Here is a 23,626-nt window from a genome sequence, read left to right as displayed (position 1 = left end):
CAGGAAGCTGTTGAACTGATTGTTGCCGCTCTCACTTCCTCTCTGCACATTAACCGTTTCCTGTACGAGCTGTTGGCGGCGCTGCACTCTCCAAACAGCCATTGTTCTCCGGAAATATCCGTCAATCCCTCCGGATACTTATTCACCCTTGGAAGCGGTGTTTGTTTCCTCTCTGCGGACCCTGCCGTGGCGGCGGCGGCACACTTCGTATTTTATTTTGGAGGGCAGAGTCAGTTGAATGTTGGGGGCGGGGCTTCTCTCTAAAGCAGCATAAACACAGGTAATCACAGCACATTCTCCCACCTGCTGTCAGGCTGTGGCTCAGTCATTCGTTCATCTGATCTTTGAGTTATGATAAAGGTCACTGCCGTCTGTTGGCCATCTTTATCCCGAGGATGTTGAAGAAACCAAAGATGAGCCTGTGGATGGGCGGGTCAAGTCCATGGTTGTCTTTCATTGGCCAGCAGATTTCCTGATGAGACGGAGAGCTGCAGGGTCCAAACCAGCTGCTCCCCCGGGGCTGACGGGCCATCACACTCGCCGTTGTCCTCGGAGACGTGCCGTGTGCACTGCGTGCTGCTGCGGAGAGACTTTGTTTGCTTCTAGTTTTGACTTCCTCTCCTCCGTCAGCGCTGTCAGTCAGGCGAGGCCCCGCCCTCTCAGCAGTGGTTGACTTGGTACAGAGCTGTGGTGACATCACAGTGAATCCACAAACCTCCTGCAGCACGACGCCGCGGCTGTTGGGAGCAGCTCCTCGCGCTCTTCCTGCTGCGTCCGTGTTTCCGTGTTAACTCCTCCTCAGACTCCTCGTGTCCTCTCCACGGCGCTGCTCGTTGTAGGGTTATAACGAGGTTGTTAATTAGCTCGCTGGGAAGCTTTTCAGCTGCTCTCTGTCACCTTGGCAACACGAATGCATAAACATCCCCGGCAGGAAGTTGGTGAGGAGGAGGAAGGGAGGGAGGCGGTGCTCGACGGGCTCGCGTTGTAAAAGTGGAGACAAACAAAGGAGGAGCCGAGTGAGAGGATCCACATGGTTTAGATCAAAGGGTTATATTCCCGTTTCTATGGTTTCACGGGAATATTTTCCTTACAGGAGACAAACTGTCACCACTGAGAATGAAGGAAAGATGGAGGCCTCCACCTTCAGACAGCACTCAGGTCACAGTGATGCCCACAGGAGGCAGCCGGGACACAGGAAACCATGTTTCATGACGAGTCCACAGTGGGAATAAGGACGAAGAGATTATAAATAAAATAACACGTGGAGTTAGAGCATAAATGAGGAGTCGTGTGTTTCTGCTCAATATTCAAACGGTCACAGCTGATGTTTAAAACAAGTGTGAGATTAAAATCAATCAAACCTTAAAGCTGTTTATTGTAAATAAGTTAAGAGCTGATGTTGGCGTGACGGCGAGCAGAGCGGGATTAGGACATAATGTGGGAGCTCAGGTGTGTGGTGGGCAGGTAACTGTGACTCAGCACAGGCAGTAATTAAAGACTCGTGTGTTTGATTACAGACTGCAGACGGTTCAGTGTGTGAATTATAAAGCTGAGCTTTTTCACCCAGAAGGTTAAAAATAATTTAAGTTAAAAATCTAAAAGCTGGAAATCATCTGACAGGAGAAATCAGTGAGCAGACTGATGTGACTGCAGCTCATCTCAGCTTTCAAACAACCGTCTCCATCATTTAAAGTCTTTTTTTTTTTTTTTTTTTTTTCTGCTGAAAAAAAATCGGCGAGCAGTGATGTCATCATTGTCTAGACCTGAAGGCCCTCATGAACCGCCCCCTCGGGCCTCTGATTGGGTGAAAGGCAGTGACGGGTGGAGCCTCTGCTCTGCCTATGTCCACATGTGTGCTTAATAATTGTGCCGGCCGCCGGAGTGGAGACTGAGGTCTGGCAGAGAGGACGCTGGGTAATCTGACTCCCCCTGCGTGCTCTTAAAGTGGCAGTGCGGCTTGAGGGCGGAGCACGGTTGGAGCAGCCGGTGTGGTCCGAACAGAAACAGCGACATTAGGCCGCCTCGACGGCGAGCCTTGCAGGAGGAGGAACGTCCAAACATGTGAGAGCGAGAGGCGTTCCCCAAAGAAAACGAACAGGAAGCAAGTGATGACGTGCTGCGAGGCGTCGCAGACGCACGCTTTCACAACTTCAGATAATAAAAACAGGAAACAGACGATAACTGAAGAGCTGAGAGAGACGATCCAGCTGTTCTGCATCCAGGTGTTTGTTTTACCCCGTCACATGATCGCATGATCAGTTTCTTTGAGGTGATTTTGCTCAGGATGAACTTTTGTGTTGCTCTCGGAGGGAAACGGAAACGATCAGCACATGAAAGCTGTGATTCGGTAACAGCGACTCTCGGGGAGGGGCAGGGGGAGGGCGGGACTGGAGGTGAGCTACCAGCAGGTAGTTCATGTCCAGGCATGACGGCGTGCACGTCCACATGCCGTCTTTACTCTGAGGAAGGAAGGAAGGTGACGAGGTGTTTGAAAGTGATCTGAAAGACAAATACAGGAGGAGGAGTAACGTGAAGGAGAGCGGTGGCGTCAGCGCAGAAGGAGGCGCGGGGATTAGAGGAGGACTGAGATAAAGAGCAGACAGCTGATAAGAACCATCGTCTCTGCCTTTGATCCTCTCTCTGAAGGCGAGCCGCCACTCATACCGTCACTGTCATTATATTAATGCTGTATCCTGTATATATCGTACATACTATTGTTTGAGTACTTACGATTGTTTTTTTGTACTTTTTATATTTTACATATATATTTATTATTGAAACTTGCACCAAGGGAGTGGCACTCCAATTTCGTTGTACTCTGTACAATGACAATAAAGGCTATTCTATTCTATTCTATTCTATTCTTCTATTCACTCGCGCCCATAAAAACCGTCAAACTTTATTTCTGCTCGGCGATCTCCGACCCGCCGTCTTGTTTGCTGTGGTCCTTATACGGAGCCGTCCTGCTCCTGCTGTCGTCAGCTGATGGAGGAGAATGTTTCACCTCCTGCAGGAGTCACTCCGAGCTGCTCTCAGCCGTCACCAAAGACTAAAAAATGTTTTAACTTCTGTTTGTTTCGTGTCCAGCCGCAGGTCAGAACCCGGACCACGTCCTGCAGGGGACGGGGGTGAAACCCGAGGCCCGGCGCCCTGGCGACAGCCCCACCATCGCACCTGAGGACCTCCCTCGATCCCTCAGCTGCTACTGCTCGGGTCACTGCCCGGACGACGCCATCAACTACACCTGCCAGTGAGTAGAAGCAGCGCAGTAGAGTCTGTCACTGCTGAGTAGAGTCCTCGTTGCTCCATCATGATGATGATGATGTCTGTCTTCAGGACGAACGGTCAGTGTTTCGCTATCATCGAGCAGGACGAGCACGGAGATGTGCAGCTCACCTCCGGCTGCATGAAGTATGAAGGCTCTCACTTCCAGTGCAAGGTGAGCCGGTCTGTGTGGGCGTGTCTGTCACTTTTCTCGCCTCTGTGTCTCCTCCCTCCTGACCTGCTGTTGTGATTGGCTCCGTTTGCTCGGCAGGACTCCCCCAACGCTCAGACCAGGAGGACCATCGAGTGCTGCAACACAGACCTGTGCAACAGAGACCTGCAGCCCACGCTGCCCCCGCTGGCCCCCACCGGTAACGTGGAACACAGATGCAGGTGTGAAGCAGGTGAGCTCGTGAAGCCGCACAGGCGACTAATGTGTGTGTGTGTGTGTGTGTGTGTGTGCGTGTGTGTGCGCGCGCGCAGAACGAAGCCCCCACTGGCTGGCCTTCCTGATCTCCATGACGGTCTGCTGCTGCACGCTGATCTGCATCACCGTGGTTTACTACTACAGGTAAGAGCTCACCTGGCAGCGACCGGCACACCTTCGAGTCAGCAGAGACTGTTGGACCTGCTGCTGTCGGCGGGGAGAGGCGGCGATGCAGACTTCAGTTTAGTTGGAACGCAGACATGTCTGTAGCTCATTGGCTTTCACTTCCTGTTGATGTCTGATAGGACGATAGCCGTACATAAATCACCTGACGTGGGCTGGTGTAGTGAATTCTTACTGCTCGTAATGATCAGTCACTAAATGGTTCAACCAGCACACAACACACACTAACACATCCAAGGCAATAATGAAGTAACTAACAGCAACATCAGGAAATCACATGTGAAATGAATACGAGTAAAATCAAAATAATGTGACTGAAAGTGAGCAGAAAGCAAAACTGCAAATATTTCATGTCAAATTTGAGCCTAAAAAAAAGACGTCAAGTTAAAGAGAAAGTGCTCCTTAGCTCAGGCTTTTATTTTGGAGTCATTCTCAGAGTAAAACTGACAGCTTCCTGTTTACATTTTCTTCACTTTTACCTGTAGTAAACACACACAGACATTTTTATTATGCTCACTTTGGACCCTTTTGTAAAACTGTTGATGAATCAAACTGAGATGCGTGTGTGTGTCTGTCTGTCTGTCTGTCTGTGTGCAGGTATAAGTTTAAGAGCGACCGGCAGCGGTATCATAAGAACCATAAGGACCAGGAGCACGATGTCTTCATCCGGGAGGGCGAGTCGCTCAGAGACCTCATTCATCAGTCTCAGAGCTCAGGCAGCGGCTCAGGGCTCCCCCTGCTGGTAGGAGCTACAAACACACCTGCTCTGATTTAAAGAACAGTCAGCACCAGCAGTGACTTTACTTTGTTCTCTATTAGAATTTATTTTTGTTTCTTTGAGTTTTATTTTATCTGGTAGTTTCAGTTTGATTACAAGTGAAGGTTGTTTCACCTGTGATGTCATCGCTGTCATTGATTAAAAACGGCGACGCTGGCTGCGGCGGAGGACGCTCGAGGGTCAAAGAAGAGGCTCACACACTAATACAGAGCTTTGTTTTTAAAACGGGTCAAAGGTCACAGACCACGTTAACGACCAGGAAACTCGGAGCGCCCTTCTGAAACTTCCTTTCTGCGTCCTCAGGTGCAGCGGACCATCGCCAAGCAGATCCAGATGGTACGTCAGATAGGAAAGGGGCGGTACGGCGAGGTGTGGCTGGGCCGCTGGAGGGGAGAGAAGGTCGCCGTAAAAGTCTTCTTCACCCGAGAGGAAGCCAGCTGGTTCAGGGAGACGGAGATCTACCAGACGGTCCTGATGAGGCACGAGAACATCCTCGGTAGGCTCGTGCGCCAAACACGCCCGCGTTCTCACGAAGTTACGGTGCAGGTCATGTGACCCGCGGTAAGCGAGTCGTGGGTTCTGAGCAGCTTTATGATGCCGTCCGAGCCCGAGGACTCAGAGCGTTCAACACGCCAATTTTGATTATGCACGGCGCCGCTGCCCAGCAGAAACAGCTGAACGATTATTTCAGCTTCATGAAAGTTCAGAGTGTCGGAGGAGAGAGACCGCGTTAACCACGGGCCAATAAGAAATGGTCTCCGGGTGCCTGAGGCGAATATAAAGTAAATAATGTCAGGTGGATGTTTTTACCTTCCTCCTCTGCAGGCTTCATCGCGGCGGACATTAAGGGCACGGGCGCCTTCACGCAGCTCTTCCTCATCACAGACTACCACGAGAATGGCTCGCTGTACGACTTCCTGAAGCTGACCACGCTGGACACGCAGGCGCTGCTGCGGCTCGCCTACTCGGCCGCCTGCGGCCTCTGCCACCTGCACACGGAGATCTACGGCACGCAGGGCAAGCCGGCCATCGCCCACCGCGACCTGAAGAGCAAGAACATCCTGATCAAGAAGAACGGCACCTGCTGCATCGCCGACCTCGGCCTCGCCGTCAAGTTCAACAGGTTCGCGTTTGCTCCGTGGTGCATTCTCAGGCTGTTCTGGCCTCAGCTGACCTAACCTCTCGTTGTGTTGCCATAGTGACACGAACGAAGTGGACATCCCCCTGAGCACCCGGGTGGGGACGAGACGCTACATGGCCCCCGAGGTCCTCGACGAGAGCCTCAACAAGAACCACTTCCAGGCCTACATCATGGCCGACATGTACAGCTTCGGACTCATCGTCTGGGAGATGACCCGACGCTGCGTCACCGGGGGTACGCACAAACAAACGCACACTCACACACACCAGAAGAAGAACGTCAGCCGCTGTTGGGCGCGTCAGCCGCTCTGACGTTAATACAGGTGTTGTTTCCTGTGCAGGTATCGTGGAGGACTACCAGCTGCCGTACTACGACACGGTGCCCTCTGACCCCTCGTATGAGGACATGCTGGAGGTGGTGTGTGTTAAGGGCCTGCGGCCGACGGTGTCTAACCGCTGGAACAGCGACGAGGTGAGGCTCTGACTACTTCCTGTCTGCTTTGTCTCTCTCCCGACTGTCGAGGATGTTTGTTTTATTCCAGCCTGATGGGAAAGTTCGAGCTTTTGATTCAAAACAGCAGCCAATACCAGGACTACTTCCTATCTGACCTAACCACCAAACGTATTCCTCCGCTGACCTGTCGCCGGTCTCTTTCTGCCATCCTCATGTCTGAACTGTGTGTGCGGATAAATACGTTGGCGATGCGGTCAGACAGGAAGTGTTCCCGTGCCGGCGGCAGAGAGTTGGGTGTCACAATGATGGTGTCAGAGCGGCTGTGTTCTCGTGACTTCCTGTTCGTCCTTTAACGGCGTGTTTGTGTCCGCAGTGCCTCCGGGCCATGCTGAAGCTGATGTCAGAGTGCTGGGCTCATAACCCCGCCTCCCGCCTCACCATCCTCAGAGTGAAGAAGACGCTCGCCAAGATGGTGGAGTCCCAGGACATCAAGATCTGACCCCACCCTCCTCCAGACTCACCTCAACCTCCGCCCCAGACCGCCTCTTCATCAGGGGGATGAAGGGGAGGAGCTAAAAGAGCAAAGGACCCATCTCAGGGCTGAACTGTGTCTCCTCCTCTTCCTCCTCCTCTCTCTGCGCCGAGTGACGCTTTCTGTGAAAGCCAAACAAAAGATACAGATGACTTCCTGTGGAGGGGCGAGGAGGGGGGGCGGAGCTTTCATTCCTCATGAATGAACTGAGATTTTTTTTATTTTTTTTTATTTGAGGACCCACCTCGCCGAGCTTCCTCCACCTCCGCCTGTTTGAAAATGTTTTCTTTGTTTCTCTTCAGGACTGAGTTCTCCTGCCATATTAAGATATCATCTCCACGCTTAGTTGAATATAAGCAGAATAAGGTACTATAATAACATGTGAATTTAAATGTGTAAATAAACGTTATCTTTAGATGCCGTGCCTGCTCGTGAGAGGAGTTCAAACCAGAACACTATGCTGCAGTGGTGTTGACGTCCGGCCGACTCCTCGGAGACGCCGGCGGGAGGTCGCGGGGTCAGCACGGAGACGTCTGCCGTCCTGTTCGTCTGTCTGTCTGATGAAATTTAAAAAAACAAAACAAAGTGGCGCCAAACCCGAAGAAGACCTTCACGAAAATCTCAGCGACGTAACCGCTTTGAAAGGGGACTTATTCTGCTCAGAGTGGCTTAGTATGATTAACCCTTTGAAATAGTACTCTTTTGTCTCGCACAGCTCACTGTCTTCTGATTGGCCACCTTCTGGAAGCCAGCAGAGGGGCAGTACCTTATGTTCGAGAGTTCCTCCACCTCTTGCTGGCGTAGATGAACTGTAAATCTGGCTTATTTTATTTTTAAAGTAATCCGGTTTTATGGGATATTTGCCCTTTTTAAGGCCCACCTCCCAAAGCCTGACTTTATTCTGATTAGCCAGGTTCTGGAAGACTGCCGAGGGGTCGCTTTATCACTCCTTTTTAAAGCAGTGTAATAAATTTGACTGCAGCTCGTCTGCAGGGCAATTGTGAGCCATCGGGGTTGAATTATATTTAAGACTTTGATTTCATTGACTCTGGACCAACCCTAGCGCGGCCCCTGTGGATGAGGAAGTCCACAGAGGGGGGCGTTGTTGAGGTTTGGACTCAACAAGACATGGATTATTTTTACATAAGTTTATGTCATCATATGAAACTGCATACAGTCAAGTTGGTCGTTATGTGAGTCAGAAAGTAAGAAAGCAGAACAGGTCCCCTTCGAGCTGATTGGCTTATTGCTGGTGAGTTTTCTTTAATCATTAGGAATATTTGGGAAACTGGTTCCGGATGTTTTTAGCCTAGCTTAGCACAAAGACTGGAACCTCGCCTCATCAACTCTGGATGTGTTTATAGGGTTTCTCGGACACGTAGAAATTAAACTGTAAGAATTGCTGTTTTAGCAGCGGTGCCACTAAGCTAACAGTTTGTGCTAAGCTAGGCTACGGTCGCTGTTAGCGGTTTCGTGTCGGCGGCAGTGGGTTCGCATGTTGGCTGCTCGTGAATGAGGCTAACGTTCGTACAGCAGCTATTTAAGCAGTAACCTTAGTGTGTCTGTAATTAAAGCTCAGTATAGAAATAATCTTGAATATGTAAAAGTCTTTTTGTTTCCTGCTGTTGGTGTTTTGTACAGCATCTGGTATGGTGCCTTATGAGTTTACCAACGAAATGAAAACTCTATATACAGTCTGTCCAATGTACCGATTTTTAAATAAATACTCTTATTTTAGTACACAAAGCCACAGCGTCGCTCTGCTTCTTTCACACCCGAGCTTTTACTTTGAAAATCCTGCATTTAATCCCTTTTTTGTTTCTACCAGCAAAAGAAATTTGGGATTGACTTTTCTCATTTTACTTCTCATGTTGTCAGAGAGATTTAGTCAAAATTAAAATAGTAACTTATTACATTTCAACTTTTACCAACTCAAACTTTGTAACTTCCCATTTGAAGTTATTCATTTTAATTTATAAAAACTATTGGAGAAAATATTTTATTTCTAATGGAAAACAAAGGTTAACTAATAAATATCACTAATAAAATTTTCAGGTAATTCAGATTTATTTAAAAACATACCTTAAAATCCTATAAAAATCTAGTCAAGATTTTAAATGTTCATTTCCAATAAAGAGATCAACTTTACTACAGGATTCATGTGATCCAAGTTTTAAATTTTGGCATTGACATGGATACTTCAACATTTTAAAAGTTTTAACTTTAAAAATGTTTTTGATCCCATGTCAGTGACAAAATGATCCTGGGACTGAAACTTAAATTTCCATTTAAGTTTTGAACTTTGATTCTGAAACTTGTTGCATTAGAATTAATATTTAACTTAAGTTTATAATTTTGACTAAAGAATTACTCAAGTTTTTTGTAGTTTCAACCTTAAATCGTACTAATACAGATTAACCCTGATTTTACAGTCAGTTTTGGTTTCATCTAAACTTTGTCGTGAGCTTCCAAATGTTCTGTTTGTTGATTCTGCAGGAATCTCCAGGTGATCACTCGCTGAGCAGCCTGGTCATGTGACAACTACAGGTGGTGAACAGCTGTGGTGCGTTTCCAGCTGTGAGCAGTTAAAGCAGTGTCAGTGACGTTGGTATCAAAGTGCCACCATATCCACGTGACTCAAGCACTCCTGACTCTTTGCATGACGAGGTTTTAACAAGTCAAACTGCAGTGCAGCACGGCCTTTCCACTACTTTAGTTTTGATGACCTGCGAGTAATAAACACCTGAAACTCTGGAGAACGGGCTGACATCAGTAAATCTGGCTGTTCACATGAACTGCACGTGTCCGAGGCCTCTCACGTCACAGAAAATACGACTTAAAGCTCAAATCTGAAATTAGCGACGACCCGTTTAAACTACTTTAACAGAAACACAGTCACCATTTTTAGTCAAACATTTCTTTATTTATCATCCTGTCTACTTGTCCTCGGGTTTGTTGAAGCAGTAGGTGAGGCAGCACTTCCCGCAGTAGTGACGGTCAAAGTGGCTCGCCATGAACACGCCGGCGCCGCACTCGTCAGCGGGGCACTCGCGCCTCAGCCGGTGGATTTTACCGTTCTCGTCCACCTGAAGGAGGAAAAGTGTTGGTTTTAATGAAACCGAAAATGCACAAAACTCAAACTCCAGCGCATCTCCGGTGGCGTTTTTACCTTGTAGTATTTGAGCACGGCGAGCTTGACCTTCTTCCTCTTGTGCTTGTTCTTCTTGGGGGTGGTGTAGGACTTCTTCTTCCTCTTTTTGGCACCACCGCGCAGCCTCAGCACCAAGTGCAGAGTTGACTCCTGAAAACACCAAGAAACAGGCGTGAGAGGGACGCCAGACGACACAAACGCGTAAAAACACGCTCGAGTTTGAGACTTGAATTTAACGCCGCCCCTTAGATGGGTCAGGGTGACAGGAAACCAGGGAGAACCTGGCAGACACAGCTGATGTTGCTGCATCTAATTCATGCCTTCAAACAAAAGTCACAAAACAACAAACTTTATTTATACAGCACATTTAAAAGCCAGTGGTGTACCAAAGTGCTTAACATGCAAGAGAATAGGATGAAGTAACCGGGAAGGATGACTGCTATGGCAAGGTACCAAAACATGCTGGCAGGCTGAATGGCATTAAAACAAAAGCAGAAGAAAACTAAGTGTAAAGGATAAAACAGTCAAATGATTAAGAATAAGCCGAAGATAAGAAGCATTAAGCTAACAACAAGCGTTAACTGGTAGAAAAGGCGAGAATAAATAAGTGGGTTGAAGGAATGGATGGAATCAGACTCGCGTATAGCGATGGAGGTTATTCCATAAATCGGGTGCAGCCAAGGCAAAATTCCTTGGCTGCACCCGAGCACAGTCCTGAAGGTGGAAACCGCTGAAGGCAGCACAGCCTGTGTGGGATCCACTGAGGATTCAGACTGGAGGTTTAAGCCTGCAGGACTCATTTAAGCCACCGGGGGGCGACAGACTCCAAAGCTGACCCAGTTACCAATTCCAGACCTGGATTTTCCCCCAAAAGTCAAATGAAAACCGGATTCCTGTCATCTGGACCTCCTGCTGTGAGCCAACGCTGCCTCACGTCACGAATCTGTTTCTAGTTCCAACTGTTTGAATCTGAGGCCTCAGTAACGACACGTCCCACTGCAGAGCCAGTTATTACAGCTCAGACTCAGAACCACAGAGCTTTGGTCTGAATTTATGAACCAACTGCTCCAAAGAGGTTCTGATCCAGATGTTTTTATTCCAACATCTGTCCAAATGCAGCTAGAATTGATCTAAACCCTGCTCTGGGAACTCGATTAAACCCAAAATAGAGGTAAAATTAAAAAACACAGCAACAGCTCATCAGATGACCTTTGAATGACGCTGGCTCTAAATCTCAAACTGAACTCTGAGTCCACATTTACAGAAAAGCCTTCATTTCTCTGGGGCGGCGTTCCCGGCTCACCTTCTGGATGTTGTAGTCGGAGAGCGTGCGGCCATCTTCCAGCTGCTTCCCGGCGAAGATCAGCCTCTGCTGATCGGGAGGGATTCCTGCAGAGAGCAAACACCAGCTGATCAGGATCATCACTGAACCCCAGTAATCAATCAGCACTTGAACTTCCTGTGCTTTGCTGCATACATTTGGTTTCTGGACTCCAGAAAAACACACACACACACACACACACACACACACACACACACACACACACCTCAGAAACGCAGTATGGTTGAAGCTCCGCCTCCCTGTGACAGCACGTTTTAAATCACTGTCCCGCTTGTTGAACATATCTGTGACTGTAAATGATTTTGACAGTGACGCTCGTGTGTCAGCTTCATGGTGCTGATGGCTGATGATGGCGAACACATTTCACCTATTTAAATACGGCGGCCCGAACGCTTCAAACACTGACACGATTATTTTAATCACCAACCACCCTGCTGTCTCTACACAGCTGCACTTCTGTTCGTCCCACAGGAAGTTTCACTCACATTTAAACATCAGTTTGTCCTGGTTATTTGACACTTATGCTCCTGTAAGTGTGCCCCGTACACCCCCGTAATGATGCTTTCCAAGCCCTCAGTATGCATCTGTAAGACCGACCATCTCCCTCACGGACTCCTGCTGCGGTCTGTGATCTATAAACAGTCTGAACTACGACCCCTGACAGCTCACACGTGATTTCTGAAGAGTTCTTATTTCGAGCAGTCTGTGTTTCTCTACAAACACGAAGCTCATCACGTGTTTTCAGGTAAACACAGGAAGCTTCGTTGCAGCTCAGCCTCCCACATTCACCTGTTTTAGGATAAAAACGCCTCCTGGCCTGATGATGCACAAAGTAATAGAGTAAAAGTAATCAGCCAGGCTCACTCACCCTCCTTGTCCTGGATCTTGGCCTTGACATTCTCGATGGTGTCTGAAGGCTCAACCTGTGGAAGCAGAGAGGACAGGTGAGCCGGGACAGCACGCGCTTCCGGTCAAAGCTCTACTCACATGCAGATTACAACTCTTTAAACACGAATGACACATTCACTTTTATTAACTAACTACAACTAATCAGGGGTTTACGAGCACGGCACTAAGCTGCTGCGCCCGCTCCACGTGTTTACACTGCCCTGGATAGCTTAGCCGTTAGCCTTGGGTACAGCGTCACTCTCCGGCCTGATACCGCCTCCAAACACACGGCTGCAGTTAACACACAGCACCTATCAGTTACGTGTACAAACGGCCGCTCTAATCTAGTTCCACAATAAGTAAAACTCGGGTTAACGGCAGCCCGTGAACGCCGCTGCCCTCCATCACAGCCCGTCACCCACCTCGAGGGTTATAGTCTTCCCCGTAAGGGTTTTCACGAAAATCTGCATCCTGGCGTTCAATCCACCTGCACGGGAAGACACACAGGACACTTTAGTCTCTGCTGGAGCCCAAACGTCAGTTTAAAAGTGCCGATTTTTAACAAAAACCCGTCAAAAAACAGAGCGCGAGCTTACCACCGGTCTGCTCCTAATGGCGGATCATGAGAAGAGGGCTTTCCTCTCCAGACACGGGGTTTTCTGCACGCGTTCGCAGGGGTTAGGGTCGCCGTTCCGGTGCCTGATCAAAAATACAACGCAAACACTATATTTAGTCATTTTCTGGCGTCTTTTTTTCTCCCACGTATATTTTTTAGTGCTAATGTCGATTTTCTTTACACTTTAATGATCATTTGGATGATTATTTAAAGAAAAAGTCGACTCATCTACTAAAAACAACATTTCCCAGGTGCACTTTCGCGGTAACCACGGCGACGCGAGGATTCCCTTGAAATTGTGGGAAGAAGGGAAACTAAACGGAAAGTTAGCCTAAAAATATCATCGTAAAGAACAACGTCCGATGCACAAATGTCCCGCAGTTCACGTTTCACAGCCGACATCCTGACGACTGACAGCGACCGGAGCTTCATCCGGTCTTTAAACGAGTTCATGGAGCACGAGAAGAAGTGCCTGCAATGTCCCGGGGAGGGTCCCGACGAGCTCCGATACACCGTCCACCGCTCCGTATTCAGCAAGGTGTTACAGTTAAAAAAAAAAAAAAACCCGGTAAAACTTAAAAGGAAAACTGGACAGGTTTACTTCTTCAAAAATGCAACTTTACGAGGAAAGCAGAAAATCTGAAAAACTCTGTAAAAGGAGAAGACCCTGGTACTCGTATAAACCCCCACTGCCGTTTTTAAGGGAAAACCCGGGGTGACAGATTTACCTGATAATAAAACATGCAAACTGAATTTGCAAAAAATGTAAAGTTATTAGAAAAAACTCGACAATTTACAAAAGAGAAAAAAACAAATTAATGAGAAAAATTAAACCAAAAAAGAAAATGAACTTTTCCTGTGTCCTTCTTGGTTCTGTCAGGTGATTGGACGAGCAACAGCCTATAAAAGGCTTCTGTTGGCCGTAAAGTCGGAGTATGACAGCACCATCAGGGAGCTGCAGAGGAGGGAGGAGGAAGCCAGGGCGGCACGGCTAACCATGGCAGCCTCCGAGTCACGCCGGAAATCACTGCTTACCTGTGAGCGCCAAGCCGCCCACCTGAGGGAGCGGTGAGTGACGGCTGTCTGTGTAAATAAGACTCACTGTATGTAGACTACATTAACTTTCCTCCAGGGATTTATGTGTAAATAAAAGTCACCATTGTCAGAGATGAAGGTGAGAAAAACACTGTCTGAAAAAAACAACAATTATTAGTCGATATTTTTCCATTTCCTTTGTTTTGATGCTTTTTGTCTCTTTGCAGGATCTCCACCCTTCAGAGGGAAACAGCAGAACTTCAGGAGGAGCTCGAGAGAGAGAAAACTTCTAAAGAGCAGAGCACATGGATGCCCGGTACACCCTCAGATAGATGAGTTAACGCAGGGTCCTCAAAGCCTGTGAGGGGAAAATACAAAGCAGACATGTTAGCATGTCACATCTCCACAGACACAAATACGAAGGACATGATTAAAGTGAAGCAAAAATACACAACTGCAACAAAATGTTAAAAGAATATAAAATACTAGAACAAAATGATAAAAACCTTCAAATAAAAAAAGATTCAAATGAATAAATATAATAATAGCTGAGCTTTAGTGTCCTGGAAGTAAAATATGAAGTTAATTGATGTGTATTATGTTACAGAGTGAAGGAATATTATGGATTAGCAGTACAGACGTTTTGCTGTTGTCTCGGCTTTTTGGTCATTGTTTACATATGAGGGGTGTGGACATGGACATGCTGTCACCTTTAACTGAGGTTATTGGATAATTGAAGTTTCTGCAAACTCTGCTGTCAGGCTCTCCACCTGTGTTGTAACAGAACGAGGCTGCCAGGATACTTCCAGTGAGGTCCAGCTGAGAGCTGATGAAGACGTGGACCTTTAGAGACCAAACAGACTTTTACCTTACAACGTTTCAGTTGGTGAAAGCTTTTCTTCACTGATCTGATTAAAGTAAAAGTCAAAGAACTTTACACAAAAACTCAAATGCTCAGCTACATTTCAAAGATTTGGGTTGAACATGTAGTTCGGGTATTTGTAGAGCTCGGTGGTTCAGGTAAAGTTTTCTCATTCAGGATTTCATCCACACAGTCAAAGAGTTCCTGATATGCGTGGCAGGTGGCTAGAACCCACTACTATAACACTGACACTGTTCCTGAAAGACGGAGCTGCTGACCTGTTTAATGAAAACGGGAAAGGACCTGTAATGGATCCTTGGGGGATACCACATGTAACCCTCTCAGGCTCAAATTAAACGTTTTGTTGCTAATGCACAACCAAGTCCTGCAGTGGTGCTTCTGAGTAAAAAAACCTCATAAAATATGCATGTGGGGTAATCAGGTTGTTAGTTTTTAACTGTTGCAAATCGGCAACGCCTGCTTGGAGCTGGGATGAAGAGCAGTTCCCTGTTTCAGGAGCGGTTCACAGTGTTTATAATGTGATCGTTCACAGTGGTTTGTCCTGTCTCAGTAAGCTCAAAGTGCAGCGTACACAACATATTAGCTGGGCCTTAATCGTACATGCTGAATGAGCTCAGGCCCAGCGGCAGTGTTTCTGGATCCATGTGTGGATGCAGAGATGATCTGTGTTCGATGCCAGGGGTTTTCAGATGTGTGCCTCAGCCCGTGCAGTGGTTTCCACCTCAGGATCAGATCTGCTTTTAAAGCAGTGCTGCCCGAGGGTCTCAGCACCTCCAAAAACACAACACACCCCTCTGTGGTAGTGTTTGTAGATCTCACAGATCTGTCATTCATAGCTGCTAAATATTCTGTCAGGTCCTCCAGGGTTGATCTCCACACTGGTGTCATCTCGCAGGTTTGACAGTGGCTGAGTCTGAGGATCCCAAGGCTCTGGACGGGTACCTGAAGGACATGGAGGCGCAGAGAGACGCTCTGCTGGACAGAAAGAGTCACTGTGTTCCTCTGGAGGTCAAAACTAAGTTGGACGCCGAGCTGCAGGCCGCCAAATGCCGCAGAGACGAGCTGAGTGCCGAGAACAACCACCTGACAGTCCTGTAAGAGCAGAAACTCACAGGAAGTCATACAGTTCTGTACATATGCAGGTCATCAGTAAGACTTCATGCTGGACGAGTGCAGAATATTTTAGAATTTTTACTTAAAGGATTAAGGACCCTTCACCTGAAGTCAGTAACACAACGATGTAGTCATGCAGTAAAGCTCCTCCTTCACCAGATGCCTAAAAGGAAAAAAAACATCATCTCAGTTTGATTAAAAAGGTGCCTTTTATTTTGAAAGGTTGGGGAATCTCTTCCTCCTGAGCACCTCTGCAGACTCCTGCAGGAGCAGATGAGGAAATATGTTTGACACCAACAGGAAACAGATTATTGAAAATAATGAAAGCAGGAAACAAAGCTTTTAGACAGAAAGTCAGCATGCAATCAGATTTAATAAAAACAAACCTGACTTTGGGCTCCGGCTCTGTTTTAATGCTGATCTCACAGAACAACATCCTGAACATCGTCTGCACCAAAGAACAGTTTGACAGAAGCAAAGTATCCAGAGTCAGAACGAGTCCTTACAAACTGAACACAACCTGGAGAAAGAACGACCTCAGAATCAGACCAGAGGGAGTCGGGGTCAGAGGTCAGCCTGATAACCAATGAACCCTTGCATATGTTCTAACATCCTTCCCACAGGCTGATATCAGCCTTTAAAGTTTACCCAGAATGCACTTTTGTAACTTTGCTCCAGTGAATTCTGAGAATCAGATCCAACATCAGGTACGAGCGCCACGTGTCGCAGTTTATTCAGACTGGATCTCATCACACTGACGCTCACAGAAACAAACGCATCCGAATTATAAGCAGTCAGACGAGGAGCGGAAATATTAGGTAACAAAAGTTGCAGGGAAGTAAAAGAGAGATGATCAGAGCATCTTAATATTTAAGGTGAACCAACCAAAACTGACAAAACGAGCGACCTGATGTGAACCTGCAGATTATAAATGACACGAGGATGAATCTCATTCTCATGAACTGTATCTGCACAGTATTTCAGTACTCCACTGTTTCCACATGCAAAACCTGCGTCTGACCCCTGATGATGCTCCTAACAGCTGATACAGAGCACCACAAAGTTAAAGGTGATGTGTCTGCTGCCCCCAAGTGGACCAAAGCAGTCACTGCAGGTTTGAGTTTACCAAGTGTGGTTTGGATTTGAGGCTCAGCCGCTGAAGACCACGATCACCTCTCTGTCTCTAGATACAAACGTCTGAGGAGCGTGTGGGACTGTCTGAGCAGCTGGGAGGAGGAGGGTCAGCCGGCGCCTCTGGGGGAACTCGTGGGTTCCACTCTGGAGAACATCAGGGAGGCAGACGGTGAGACGCTGCTGCAGTCAGCAGAGTTTTGGGTTCAGTGTCAGTGATCACTGCGTACCTCCAGAACGAATGCGGTAAAACATCAATTAATGATTTCTCTGTGCTGCTTCACGTCACCACACACTTCCACAATGGTGAGATATTTAGCTCAATATTAAAAAAAGGATATAGATTTTTATTAAAACATATTTTACGTCTTTTCTTACTTGTATAATTGTTTTTTCCAGTTTATTTTAAGTAGATCCTAAAAATGTTGAATTTTTTGCTGAGGAACATAGTTTTATATTTTCTAATTAGGGTTTATTTTCCTGGTAAAGACAACGTTCCTCTGTCACCTCTAAGGGTTTACATATCAGGACATGTGTTGGGTTTAAGTCAACCCTGCTGGTAAACAGAACCTGTTACTGAAAGCAACCACACAGACACTAGTGGACTTTTCACGTGCAAGGGGAGCGTTGGAGAGCAGTGTTGTGACTCGCCTGTCCAAGCAACTCCAACTGATTCCCTCGCTACAGCCCTTTTTATTGTCAGCTAGCAATCATTCATGAATATGCAATTACAAGTGTGTGTGTGTGTGTGTGTGTCTGTCCAGCTATACTATACATAGACATTCGACCTTTCAGTGAACTTAAACTGTGTGTATGAGGCATGCAAGTAAAGCAGAAAAGCAGAAATAAGCGTTTTGCTAAACTATAAAAACAGGAACTTGTAATAAGTCATATCTCGGACGAACATTTAAAGGTGTGAAGTCTTGGACTTTAAAAGAAACAGAACATGTTGCTTTCCAAATGTGTAACACATCTCTGGACTAAGCTGCACTCTGAATAAAGAAAGCACATTTTGTCAGCACAGACACAGATAAAGGAAATGTTAGAAGATAAATCCTCTGACTGTCTGGCTTTTTCTTCATAACGGTAGCCATATATGGACACATAAAGGCAATGATCTATATATTTTAGCACAAATGACAATATAAGAAATATCAATTCCAACAACGTGTAAAGATCAAAATCATCAGGTCTTAAAATTTGATGAATGCAGCCTCAGAAGAACAAAATCATGTGACATATGACATCACGTCAGTATGTATTTGACAGAAGCTAAAGCAAACCGACTCCGCCCCCTGATCCAGCAGCTTGTAGCTCCTCCTCCAGAAGCAATCCAGTGATGGTTTCTATGTGACATCATCAGTCTCATCACTGTGAAGCAGTTTTCGCTCTTCTCTACAGCGTCGCTTCAGCTCCATGCAGACGTGCTGTTGCAGACTTGCAGCTGTGCTCAGATCTTTGTCCTGCTGATGTGTTCGCACGCCTGAGCGATGCAGACCTGCAAACTGCCAAAACATCTACTTTTACAGAGGCGTGTCACTCGCTGACGGTCAGGCAGCACCTGAGCCGCTCCCCTGTGGAAGCAGATAATGACACGCTGTCACATGCTATTGTTCATCTGAGGCTGCGTTTAAATTATTTTAAGAGGTTGAGAGGACCAGGTGACTTTTACCTGTCCTGACACATGAGTGTGGACAGACTGTGACTGTAAAGATGGCGTTTCTGTCCTGCAGGGACGGACGAGGACATCTGCAGCATCAAGCAGCTGTTTGAGGACCAGGAGCCGGCCGGAGCTGATGCATCTGAACTTGTGTCAGATTACCTGGACAGGTGCTGCTTCCACAAAAACCTTCTGATGAGTTTTTGTGTGTGTGTGTGTGACGAGTGCCCGTCTCCTGCTTCTCCTTTGTCCTCAGGTTTCTCGAGCTGTTTGAGTTGGCTCAGTACGAGGACGCCGCTCTAATCGCCGCCAGAGCTCCTCGAGGAGTCCTGAGGAACATCGACACCATGGAGATGTTCAAAGGTGGGAACAGCACCTGCACAGTTATCAGGGCTCTGATTATGTTGATTTCAAGCAAAGATGAAATTAGTCTGACCCAAAGCACTGAAACAATCCCAGAGACCCTGTGAGTGCAGCTGAGGTGGGAAGTCATCGTCTTATAAACCTGTCAGGTAAATGGGTTGGTCTACGGACACCCACCCACTGCTGGAGCTTCTGGTGGACGTTAGAGGAACTGCAGCTGGTGGTGCTTCATGAAGGTACTGCTGTGTGTGACGACCTCTGTCTTATTTCAGGTGTGGAGGTCCTCCCGGGCTCGCTCTCCCCATCGTTTCTCTTCTTCTGGGCGCTGCTGTTCACTGCTGGAGCCGATGGCGAGCTGTCGGCTCCGCTCTCCCTCCAGGGCGTCTCCTGTGCCCTCCAGAGCGGCGCCCTGCAGCTCGTCAGCTACGCCGTCACCCATAAGAAGTCAGTTTCATGTCAGTTTCATCACTTTCCCTGCTTCTCCTTCTTTACACTCTCTCTGCTCTCAGGCTGACCTTCACTGAGGAGCTGGGCGACATCCTGACTGAGCATGCTCAGGAGAACCCCGGCGTGGCTGACCTGTGTCTGACGTTGGCCACTATTATCTATGAGGCCTGCAGGCTGCACAGGAAGGCCGCACTGAGCATGTGCAGGAGAGGGCTGATCCACAGTGCTGCCGAGTTCCTGAAGCACTGCGAGGACCTCACAGCAGGTCTGTGTGTGTGGAAGTGTCTCTGTGAGGACCAGTTTTGGTGTTAAACCAGTGTAGTGAGGACATTTCTGCTCCAGGCTAACGTTAGCGTCTCGTCTTGGGTCATTTTTATTAATAAGATGAAAGATCTGTGGGGGAGGAGAGGGTGACACAGAGTGCGAGAGCTCGTCTCTGTCATTGTCTCCAGGGCTGGGCCAAAGAGACCCTTGGTCGCGGGTCATAGGCTGCATCTATGACCTCCGTCATAGACCCATTACACGCCCACACCCTAGGACAGCTCCCCTGGAGGGGGATTTCATGGCTGGCTTTGGGGACCCCGAGTCCAGCTGACGAGTGCCTGATATACCGACAGCAGTGTGTCTGCATCCAGAGAGCACACTGACTGTGCAGCATATTTGTACACCCTTAAAATAGATGCAGTGAGGCGATCTATCTCACTGGGCAAAGAAATGCAGGAGGAAGCTGATCGCCCTTCGGTTAGGGTGAAGGTGATGAAGCACTGAAGGCTCCACAGCCGGGGGTTCGGGCAGCCCCAGCTCACCCATCCCTTGCACCTCGAGCTTAGAGCAGCGCTTGGTTGGATGCTTGCTTGTAAAGGGCTTGACCAACAGCAGGTCATTACTGTCATGCAGAAGCTGCTTTGGTGAGCAGGCTGGTGGGAGCCTCCTGCCATCAAACAGGTCACGTTCTGCATCCTGGGCAGCTGGCCATGAGGTACCCAGCTTTGTAGCAGCCCGTTTGCAGACCTCGTACAGGCACTCGGCGGCCTACACTGCTGGGCAGGGAAGGTGGAGTCATCCTCCTCCTCATCCATGTCCTAAAGGTCGAGGAGGTGGGAGTTGGCATCAGCCTCCCTTCCTTACTTAAGTAACAAAGTACCAGCTCTGCAGGAAGCTGTTTGTACACAAAGCTAACTGAGCCTTGTGTTATATTAGTGTAATAAAATAATATTAGAAGATGGAAAAAAAAGAACTTTATTTCAGTCTATTTTGAGTCTAACAAATGTACTCAAATCAGTTAGGTAAATGTGACGTTAAGTACAGTAACAGTAACTAAGTATTTGTACTCGGTGACTTCCCACCTCTGTCCGAACACACACAGAAAGTGTGAAAAGGTGGAAGGAGCAACGTCACAAAATAATTATGGTTTGATCATAATAAACTGTAAAGCATCAGAGAGCATCAGAGAGCTTCAGTCTCACTGAGCACGTGCAGTTCGAGGGTTTCTGCATTAGTCCTACATGTAAGGCAGCTTCAGCTCTCATCCACACCGAGCCCCACCGGCTGTGTTCACGGCGCCCTGAGAGTTATAACTCTCTCTCTCTCTCTCTCTCTCTCTCTCTCTCTCGCTCTCTCGCTCTCTCTCTCTCTCTCTCTCTCTCTCTCTCTCTCAGAGGACAGCATGTGGGTCCTGTGTCGCTCGCCCAGCCTCTCTCTCCTCCAGCTGCTGACGGAGCCTCTGCAGGACAGTGCTGCCATCTTGTCTGTGGGCGGGGCTTGTGCCACTCTGCTGGCGGACCCTCAGCGGCGGCCCGTAGCGCTTCAGCTCCTGGACAGCTTCGTGAGCCGAGGGCGAGGTGGGTGGAGCAGACGGCGTCGGGTCACTTCCTTATAGAAGTGTTGCAACGAAGTCATCCACGAGTGTTAGATTCACACGTGAGCGGTGACACACACGTGCTAAAACTGGGACATCTGGACTCTGGACTCGTCTCTACTACAGAACAGTTCTAACAAGTAAAGACAGCAGCCTGTGAAACATTAAAGTGTTATTGCACGTTACCTCCTGTATTATGTTTATTCAAAATGTACGCAGGCTGTATGATCACTGCAGAGGATAATCCACAGTGACGTACACAGATGCTGTTCCCTCTGCAGCTGTGCAGGCTAACGCAGTGTCTATAATCTCCTGGTAGAGGAACGATGAGCTGTTCTGTTTATTTATAAAAAGAAAAGTCAGGAATCCAGAGACAGACCAGAGCTGATCTGTGCTTTCAGGCGATTCGTCCACATGTCACTGGGTGAGATGCTGTGCCCACACAGCCCCACACATCACCCAAAGCTGCCCACTGTTGTGGCTCGGATGGTCATTATTTCAGATGTGTAAACTCATCATATGTGGCTTTTGTTTCTGAGGGGGGGGCGTGGCCTCATGCCACCTACTACAGGTAACACAGTGACTGCCCCAAACTGAGAACTGTTTGGGTTTTTGCATTTTATTTTAAAGTTGAGAAAGAAAGATGAGGAATGGTTTTACTGAGTCCCCTGACAGATAAATAGTTGCTGTTAAAAACAGCCAATGAAATAAGACTTGTTAGCAGTCTGTTTGGATAAAAGCACCTGTGACGTGATGCTTGGACAGAAGATTCTGGGACACATACATGTGCTGCTGGTCTTCTCAGGGGCTTTAGAGGAAGTGATCGTGGGGGATGTCGGCTCTTCGGTGGACGTGTGGACCCACGTGGTGTCTCTGTGCTCCGAGCTGGAGCGGGACGACCTGAGCCGGGCCATCCTGTCTGTCCTGCTGAGTCAGAGCGGGACCAGAATTGTGACCCCGGACCCGGAGGGAGCCCGGCTCATGGAGCACGTTTACCTGTGAAGACTGGACTTGAAGGTAGATTTTCTCCTTCTCATGAAACAACAGACAGGTTCTGGTAGTTTAGACTTTAACTCCATGTTAGCACCTTGTGTCCAATCAGGATGGCTTTCACTAAAATGTCTAATCTGGCACAAAGATATAACTGCACAATAAACAAAACAAAACGTCTGAAGTCTGCAAAGAGTCGTCTGACTTTTTTTTGGTTGTTTTTGGTCTGAATCTTGTTATTCACGTATTTATTCACCCTTAGGATCACACCTGAGCTCCTCTCTGCAGTCTCTGAGCTTCAGCTGAAAACACTCAGGTGTGAAGCATAAAACAGTAACAGGAGATTCTGAAACTATAAGAAACAACCGCAGTCACACCTGCACCTGCTGAAAGGTATCAAAGAGTGCAGCAGCGAGCTTTGGGACGACCTCGCCTCTCTGAAGGCGCCGGCTGTGCTTTATGCTGCTCATGGAAGTCTCCACGTGTCTTCATTCTTTGCTTCTGATTTGTTTTGTGATATTAGAACAATATATATTTAAAATCATGCACAAAGTGATGGATAGATTGGAATAGAATAGAAAAAAAGAGAATTCAACTTTATTATCATTGCACATGTCACAAGTACAAGGCAACGAAATGCAGTTTCCATCCATCCAGAAGTGTTTTAGCCATAATATAGATAGAATAGATGCATATTCTGTAATATAGGTATGTTATAATGTGAACGGTATGAAGGTATGTTATGAATATACTATAACTATAAGTATGTACAGGCTATGAAAGGTTATACATATGGTTAAAAATATGAAAACTATACAGATTGTAGATGTACAATTGTGAGTATTATTAAACAGTTGTAAAAACTATAATTATTGTATTCAATTGAATTTTATTTATATAGCGCCAAATCACAACAACAGTCACCTCAAGTCGCTTTATATCGTACAGTAGACCCTACAATAATACAGAGGAAACCCCAGCAATCATATGACCCCCTATGAGCAAGCACTTTGGCGACAGTGAGAAGGAAAAACTCCCTTTTAACAGGAAGAAACCTCCGGCAGAACCAGGCTCAGGGAGGGGCGGGGCCATCTGCTGTGATTGGTTGGGGTGAGAGAAGGAAGACAGGATAAAGACATGCTGTGGAAGAGAGACAGAGATTAATAACAAGTGTTATTCAATGCAGAGAGGTCTGTTAATACATAGTGAGCGAGAAAGGTGACTGGAAAGGAAAAATGCAATGCATCATGGGAATCCCCAGCAGCCTACGTCTATTGCAGCATAACTAAGGAAGGATCCAGGGTCACCTGATCCAGCCCTAACTATATGCTTTAGCAAAAAGGAAAGTTTGAAGCCTAATCTTGAAAGTAG

At 47.4% G+C, this 23,626-nt stretch overlaps 3 protein-coding genes across 4 annotated transcripts in view; 2 read left to right on the top strand and 1 right to left on the bottom strand.

Moving 5' to 3' along the window:
* Positions 1–8,524, top strand: part of bmpr1aa (bone morphogenetic protein receptor, type IAa) — a 40,226-nt gene extending 31,702 nt beyond the window's left edge. The window contains exons 4-13 of the mRNA XM_080869636.1: positions 3,088–3,250; positions 3,337–3,439; positions 3,536–3,635; positions 3,748–3,835; positions 4,472–4,616; positions 4,956–5,148; positions 5,478–5,775; positions 5,852–6,027; positions 6,134–6,264; positions 6,620–8,524. Of these exons, the coding sequence (XP_080725762.1) occupies positions 3,088–3,250; positions 3,337–3,439; positions 3,536–3,635; positions 3,748–3,835; positions 4,472–4,616; positions 4,956–5,148; positions 5,478–5,775; positions 5,852–6,027; positions 6,134–6,264; positions 6,620–6,745 (1,523 nt within the window). The 3' untranslated portion in view covers positions 6,746–8,524. The remainder of the gene's footprint in view (positions 1–3,087; positions 3,251–3,336; positions 3,440–3,535; positions 3,636–3,747; positions 3,836–4,471; positions 4,617–4,955; positions 5,149–5,477; positions 5,776–5,851; positions 6,028–6,133; positions 6,265–6,619) is intronic.
* A 1,155-nt stretch (positions 8,525–9,679) lies between these two features.
* Positions 9,680–12,817, bottom strand: rps27a (ribosomal protein S27a). The gene is made up of 6 exons (XM_080869638.1): positions 12,756–12,817; positions 12,582–12,646; positions 12,140–12,194; positions 11,233–11,318; positions 9,948–10,079; positions 9,680–9,864 (listed from the first exon to the last, which is right to left on the bottom strand). The coding sequence occupies exons 2-6, from the start codon at positions 12,627–12,629 to the stop codon at positions 9,715–9,717; spliced, it is 471 nt and encodes a 156-aa protein (XP_080725764.1). The 5' UTR covers positions 12,630–12,646; positions 12,756–12,817; the 3' UTR covers positions 9,680–9,714.
* Positions 12,818–12,969: 152 nt separating this feature from the next.
* LOC308388746 (clathrin heavy chain linker domain-containing protein 1-like) lies at positions 12,970–23,039 on the top strand. Of its 2 annotated transcripts, XM_080869633.1 has the most exons (12): positions 12,970–13,313; positions 13,656–13,843; positions 14,038–14,126; positions 15,589–15,787; positions 16,994–17,109; positions 18,671–18,767; positions 18,854–18,960; positions 19,233–19,404; positions 19,470–19,672; positions 21,066–21,248; positions 22,071–22,282; positions 22,518–23,039. In XM_080869633.1, exons 1-11 carry the CDS (start codon positions 13,146–13,148, stop codon positions 22,265–22,267), a joined length of 1,719 nt encoding a protein of 572 aa, XP_080725759.1. In that variant the 5' UTR covers positions 12,970–13,145; the 3' UTR covers positions 22,268–22,282; positions 22,518–23,039. The 2 variants fall into 2 exon arrangements, with proteins under 2 accessions (XP_080725759.1, XP_080725760.1); XM_080869634.1 differs by lacking the exon at positions 21,066–21,248.
* Positions 23,040–23,626: the final 587 nt, after the last annotated feature.

Source organism: Rhamphochromis sp. 'chilingali', assembly GCF_963969265.1.
Source record: "Rhamphochromis sp. 'chilingali' genome assembly, chromosome: 20".
NCBI lineage: Eukaryota > Metazoa > Chordata > Actinopteri > Cichliformes > Cichlidae > Rhamphochromis > Rhamphochromis sp. 'chilingali'.
This window is presented reverse-complemented; position numbering and strand designations above follow the sequence as displayed.